Genomic DNA, 7,277 nt, shown 5'->3' with positions numbered 1-7,277 from the left:
CCCGCCCCCCGGCCCTGCGCGCCCTGCCTGCGCGACCTGCCGCGCTAACTGCTGCACCACGCCCTTCTGACGCGCCATGCCCTGTTTGCCCGTCCTGTTCGCCGCGCTCCGGGTCGCTCGCGCTCCCTGGGGGCTGCTCTTCTACGTGGGGAGGTTTGGCCGCCGCCCCTCTTGTCCCCGCCCACGCTGAGTCAGAGCTGCTGCTCGTCAGGGGCTCCCTCCTCCGGCTCGGGGTGGGGGGCTGGGGCACCCTCTCACTCCCTGCGCCTTTGCTTCTTGCGGGTTTTGCCGCGGTTTTGCCGCCTCAGGAAGGGTCCCCCGGCGCGATCCTCCGCTTCGGAGCCCTTTGCCTCGGTGGCTTCGCTGAAGTTCGGACTCATGGGCTGGTTTTGAATGGTTACAGAAGGCTCAGCAAGTACTGTAAAACCTACCTGTAATAAACCAGTTTAAATTTGCTGTCACATCTTGCTGGCAACGTTCAGGGTGAGGAGAGGCTGGAAACCACAGTCCAGGATGATGGGCTGCCTCGGTGGCTTCGCTGAAGTTCGGACTCATGGGCTGGTTTTGAATGGTTACAGAAGGCTCAGCAAGTACTGTAAAACCTACCTGTAATAAACCAGTTTAAATTTGCTGTCACATCTTGCTGGCAACGTTCAGGGTGAGGAGAGGCTGGAAACCACAGTCCAGGATGATGGGCAAGAAGAAGCTGGAGTAGGATTAGGCAAGATCTGCAGGAATGGCAGCCCTGGCTGCTTGTCCTTGGACTGTATCACCTACTGTAACTGATGTTACTGCTGCAGGGTCAAGGTCACCCTTCAGGCCTTTATAATCTGATGAGCCTTTGGGCTCATCAGAAGGTGTTATCTGTTACTTTCCCTCTGTAGCGGATCCCATCTGTAGTTGAAGTCCGACACTACTTTGCCTTGCATATCTATAGCACCTTTTCACGCCTTTGCGTCCCACCATGCACTGCAGAGTTAAATTGATTGGTATGCTCCAGGCAATTTACCCTTGATTAAAGAAGACAGGTCTCTGCAGTGACAGAGTTGTGGATTAGCTTTTAAAAAATATATTCCCTGCTGGCTCATACCAGAGAAAGCCCTGTTGCTGTCTTTCTTTCCATCTGAAAGGGTTACCATGGTATTATGCCCTAAATTATATCTGTCATCTCTGTAAAATAATAATCATAGACAGGGTTGTATTTTGCTTTTTATTCCCATTTCTAACAAGATTTTCAAGCAGCATGTCGCATTAAGATCTGTGGCAGTTGAGGAGGAACAGCCTCTCTCTCTTCCTGACAGCAAGATGATAGCAGTGGCTCCGGCGCGCCTTGCTCCAGCTGAGCTTTGCCTCCGTGTGGGCTTTAGCGGCCGGCAGCCTTCCTGCTCCTTTGCATGGGGAGAGATTTTCATATTTACCCGTGGTTGAACTTGCTAAAGAGCCCTGCAAACTTCAGACTTACAAACGCTGAAATGCACCTTGTGCATTACCTGCTGGTGTGTGGCTGGAGAGAGGGGGACAGCAGCGGCTGCAAGACTGGTGCAGGGTCGGCAGCACCTTCGTTTTGTTCCTTGGTTTGGCGCAGTTGTTCGGTATGACTTAGCCTTGGGATTGGTTGGGATCTGATTACCTGAGCCAGTCCGGTTTCAGAGCTTCCCCCTCCTTCTGTCTTACCCTCTCTGCTATTTCTCTTGCTAACAGAGCTCCAGATGCCAGTGGCTGGTTATGGGCTGCTCCATCACATGCAGCAGCCACAGCAGTATGTGGTGCCAGTGGGGTGGCTGGAGCCCCCCGTCAATCCTCCCTGATGAGCATATTTTAAAATTGGTACAACACCTTTAAATAGGACTCTGGGTTCATGGCCCACATGCTGTTGATAGTAATGCTGTGTTTGTCACTGTTTTCATGTCACCGCTGTCCGCAAAGTGCTGAGGCTGCCCCAGAAGCCCCAAGAGTAACATCAGGAAGGAGCAGAGCAGGGTGCTTAGTCCAACAGTGCAGGACGGCTAGAAAGGGGTCACTATGCTACTACACAAGTTATTATTATTTTAAATGTTATTCAGACTGCAAAGAAAGAGAAAAAGTAATTTATTTTTCTTACCTTTTTATGCCTGGGAGACTTTCTGTTCTGTCACCTTCTGATCTCCCCATCCGTGGAAGCGTGTTAGCTCTCTCTTCACATTCACCCATGTGCTTTCCCTCCCAGCCCGGCAGGCAGGAGAAGCAGTGCTGTACGTCCTGGTGCTTCGCTCTGCTCTCTGGGTTGCCCGTAAGAGCACTAGCAGGAAGCCAGCCTGCTGGCAGGAAACCTTGCAGGATGCAAAGCTTAAGAAGTGGAAATAATTATCAGCTTAGCAAGCCTGGTGTCCAGAATTAACATTACGTTGCTTCAGACCTTGATTTCTGCACATGTTACAGTTTTGCAGGTTTTGCCAAAATGGCTCAAATATTTCTGGTGCCTTTTTTTTTTTTTTAACCTAAACATTCAGCTTCCCTATATATATAGGTTTTATTATGTTCTAGATAGCAGTATGCAAAGTCTTTCACTGTCTTGTAAGTACAGAGGCCTCTTCTCTTTCTATTTTGGCTATCTATGTGCAATATATTGCATGTAAAGATGGAAACATCTCCTGATGTTACATAGAATCATAGAATAGAATCACAGAATCATTAAGGTTGGAAAAGACCTCTAAGATCATCAAGGCCAACCGTCAACACAGCACCACCATGCCCACTAAACCATGTCCCTAAGCGCCGCATCTACCCGTCTTTTAAATACTTCCAGGGATGGTGACTCAACCACTTCCCTGGGCAGCCTGTTCCAATGTTTAACTACTCTTTCAGTAAACAAATTTTTCCTCTCGTCCAATCTAAACCTCCCCTGGCACAACTTGAGGCCATTTCCTCTTGTCCTATCACTTGTTACTTGGGAGAAGAGACCAACACCCACCTCGCTACAGCCTCCTTTCAGGTAGTTGTAGAGAGCGATGAGGTCTCCCCTCAGCCTCCTTTTCTCTAGGCTAAACAACCCCAGTTCCCTCAGCCGCTCTTCATAAGACTTGTTCTCCAGACCCTTCACCAGCCTCGTTGCCCTTCTCTGGACACACTCCAGCACCTCAACGTCCTTCTTGTAGTGAGGGGCCCAAAACTGAACACAGTATTTGAGGTGTGGCCTCACCAGTGCCGAGTACAGGGGCACGATCACTTCCCTGCTCCTGCTGGCCACACTGTTTCTGATACAGGCCAGGATGCCGTTGGCCTTCTTGGCCGCCTGGGCACACTGCCGGCTCATGTTCAGCCGGCTGTCGACCAACACCCCCAGGTCCTTTTCCGCCAGGCAGCTTTCCAGCCACTCTTCCCCAAGCCTGTAGCGCTGCATGGGGTTGTTGTGGCCGAAGTGCAGGACCCAGCACTTGGCCTTGTTGAATCTCATACAGTTGGCCTCGGCCCATCGATCCAGCCTGTCCAGGTCCCTCTGCAGAGCCTTCCTACCCTCGAGCAGAACAGCACTCCCGCCCAACTTGGTGTCGTCTGCAAACTTACTGAGGGTGCACTCGATCCCCTCCTCCAGATCATTGATAAAGATATTGAACAAGACCGGCCCCAAAACTGAGCCCTGGGGAACACCGCTCGTGACCGGCTGCCAACTGGATTGAACTCCATTCACCACAACTCTCTGGCCCCGGCCGTCCAGCCAGTTTTTGACCCATGAATACATCTGCTCCATGCATGCCCCTGAGAGCACATTAGGGTGCAAAGAGAAAGAAAAATTTCAATGTCTTTCTCCACTGGACCATCTGATCATTTGATTTTCAATATCTTCTTTGAAGAGCTGCTCTATTACCAAAAATCATTTAGCTGTGTGATGTAGGACTTTTTGATACTGTGGGCAGTACCAGAACTGGATGCTGGTCTTTTATTGAAGGCTTCTGAGGTTTCAGGGGAACCAATGGTAGTGGGGGGGAATAAAAGTCAAGAGAACTGTCTGGAGTGTGTGGCTGTGCTAGATGGTTTTTGGAGACCATTCCTGGTCAGAAGACAGTGATAATGCAGTGTTTGAGGTAATGCTGTGGGTTAGAACTCATTAATGGAGCCGCGGTGGGAATTGATTATTAAGCTGCTGAGGCGCCTGTCACTCAGAATTACCTGGTAATGAGCCCTGATCTGATGGGTCTCGGCTGGAGGGTGGCAGTTCCCCCGCAGCCCACCTCCATGCTCCTTGGCGGGGCAGCAGCGATCCCCTCGCACCCCGACGGGCACAGATGTTCCTCTCAGCAAAGGCCTCTTCTGGCGTTTCGCTATTTTATTGCCAATGTCATGATATTTGATGTCGTTGCCTAGAGAAGCCTCGGTGTGGCAGAGGGGGCTTCCTAACCAGCTTCTGGCCTTTCTGGCGAGGACGAGAAGCTGAAAGATTTGGCTGAAATACAACCTGACGACTCAACAGCCAGATGGGTAAAACTTGCATCAGCATGGCAAAGGGCAAGGCATTATCCATTTTTTTGAGGTTTTTTTTTGCATGCTGGCACCACATCCATCACAGATGCAGTGACCCATGATCGCGCATCCTTCATGCGTCCCAGCACAGACACTACGGCATCTCCTGGAAGCTCAACCTCACTCATGGAGCATCCCCATCGCTCTTCGGGGATGCAGCTGGTTGTGTTCATGGAAGAGCCTGGTAGCTCTGCTGAGAGGAGCGAGGAGGGTCAGGTTTGAAAGTGAGAAAAGGGGAGATGTTCAGCTCTTAAGTTAATAAACTGATTACAGATTTGTGAAGTGTGGATTTTCTTCCCTCTGAGGTAGCCTTACATGTGTTTGCATCAAGAACACAACAACTTTTGTGGCTTGGGATATCTTTAGAGTGACTGAGTGATTTTTTTTTTTTTTAATTTTTTTAAAATCAGTTTAGGACCTGATGGGTTTCACCTTTCCCTCTTTGAGCTGTCAGCTCTTCTCACTAATTTTTTTTCTGAAATAAATAAAATAACAATTTGACAGCTGTAATGACAAATGTGAAACCTAAACGATTTGAGCCATGGGCCAGTGAGCTGAGAGGGTCTGCTTTACATTGCTTTTAATACATTTTATATTTTATGTATAAATAATTAGATGTCAGGAATAAAAGCTATTTAATTTATGCCATTGAAAACCCTGTGTGCTATTAATAGGCTTAGTTATAGGCGACACCTCTTTGAAATACAATTCTTTTATGCATTTTAATAGAGTTCATGGTAAACATACTGTGATAAGCAGACAGCAACTTGTATTTCCTGCAGGCAGAATGCACCTAATTAAAATTAATTGATTAAAAAAAAAAAAAATCATCGCCACTAAAATTTTCAAACTATTTTTTCTTCCTGACAAAGCACCTATGGTGTGGTGTGGGGATGCAAAAAGCTGCACGTCTGGGCTGGTGCCTGACTGTGCATGATCTTTGCTGCTGAGATTGGGACCACCAGCCCATCCAGGCTGTGTTGGAGATGCTGTTTTGGGTATCAAAATGAGCATAACGAATATAAACTGCTTTGGGAGATTGGGGGTAACAAAGGGGACATTCTCCAGGGGCTGTTGAGTAGGACCTTATTCAGGAGTTCCATTGCAGGCTGCTGTAATAACTCTGCATTTAGAGTGATTTAGCCCCATTCCAGCGTGATAGCCTGGATGCTATCCTACCTGGGGTGAGGTTAGTCCCTTAGGGTCAAGATGGGGTTTTCTGACTGTCTCTGCTCTCCACAGGGCCTTCTCTTCTCTACCCCTGAATGTCTGAAGCAACCCCAAGACCTAGTAAAGCTCTACCTACATGAGTCAAATCGGGTGTACCGGGATAAGATGGTTGAAGAAAAGGATTATGGCACCTTTGATAAAATCCAGCTGGAGATGGTGAAGAAATTCTATGATGTAAGTGTTGAGGCTCATAACTCTGCTAACGTACATGCTCACAGGAAAGAAGTTCCTTGGGAAAGTAAAGTTTTACCCAAGGTCTGTCCATCTCTCACTTGCCTGGAGGGCAATGCTCTTGATGGGAGCCCAGGAGCAAAATCTCTGTCATCTGTATTCTGGGCTGCCAATGTTGCGATATGGGTAAATGATGCACTCCGTAAAGGCATTGGGGAGAGGAGATTTGGGCTCTGTGAATTAATTAAATTCCTTTATTTAAGTGCTTTGAGTCTCATGTGGCAAAAGCAGAAGTGTCAGATCCCGAGTCTTGATGGGAGCAAAGTGAAATGCAGGCACAAATCTTTAGTGCTTTCCATTTTTCCAAAATATCTTTCAAATGAAAACTCTAGACCTGCTTTCCTTCAGGCCTGGCATCACCTACCAGTGCTGCCATATGAATCACTCAAGTGTCACTGAAGTGATAAGTAGTACAGACAGTGCTTTTTCCTCCAGGTGTTATCATTGTCCACGCAACAGCCTAACGTTACGGCTGTTGCTGCGGGGCTTTTCTTGTGACCGCGTTCTCTTATGGTAATGAGTTGAGGTTTTTGTGCTTTGCAAAAAGTTTTCAGAGCAAAGTAAGTCAGTACTGGAGCTTTTTCCTTCCCTCCCTCTTTCCTTCTTCTTCTTCCCCCTTTTCCAACATACAGGTGCAACTATACGGACATAAAAAGGCATTTGCTGGAACACCATACTTTACTTGGAAAGATGGCATAGAGCTGCAGTGTTTTTTCCTATACTTGTTATATACATATGTATTATTTTTTTTCTTTGACAGGACATTGAGGAAACTTTAGAGCAGACCAAGCGAATGAATGTTTATTGCCATTTTGCTAAAGGCATTGGTGAACCCAGCTATAGGCCAGTTCCAACCTGGGAGCAGTTGAACCAGATCCTTGTGGAAGCCTTGGACAACTACAATGAAGTCAATGCTGCCATGAACCTGGTGCTATTTGAGGATGCCATGTGCCATGTGTAAGGGGATTTTATGGCTTTATGGTCTCATCATAGCATTTATCTGTGCAGATTGCTTCCGTGGAGTTTTCTGGAGGATGTAGGTGATGGAGCTGGAAGTGTGCAGAAGCTTCATCTGTCCATGTGGCGTGTCCAGCACAAATACTGCACTGCTTCTCTGGCTTGTGTTTGGAGGGCACTTTTGAAACAATGAGGGTGTCTGGGGTTGTCCGATGGAGGGACTGTTGCGGGGGGGAACATTGTCACCGAGGATGAGGAAAAGGCTGAGGTACTTAATGCCTCTTTGCCTCAGTCTTTAGCAGTCAGACAGGTTATCCTCAGGGTACTCGGCGCCCTGAGCTGGAAGACAGGGATGGCGAGCA

General features: G+C 48.0%; 1 protein-coding gene across 1 annotated transcript in view; it reads left to right on the top strand.

Annotated features, from left to right (window-relative positions):
- The window catches only part of DNAH9 (dynein, axonemal, heavy chain 9), a 212,133-nt gene that overhangs the window by 75,719 nt on the left and 129,137 nt on the right, over positions 1–7,277 (top strand). The window contains exons 42-43 of the mRNA XM_009334073.1: positions 5,740–5,901; positions 6,719–6,915. Coding sequence (XP_009332348.1) covers positions 5,740–5,901; positions 6,719–6,915 — 359 coding nt within the window. The remainder of the gene's footprint in view (positions 1–5,739; positions 5,902–6,718; positions 6,916–7,277) is intronic.

This window comes from Pygoscelis adeliae, unplaced genomic scaffold (genome assembly GCF_000699105.1).
Source record: "Pygoscelis adeliae isolate BGI_AS28 unplaced genomic scaffold, ASM69910v1 Scaffold11, whole genome shotgun sequence".
NCBI lineage: Eukaryota > Metazoa > Chordata > Aves > Sphenisciformes > Spheniscidae > Pygoscelis > Pygoscelis adeliae.
This window is presented reverse-complemented; position numbering and strand designations above follow the sequence as displayed.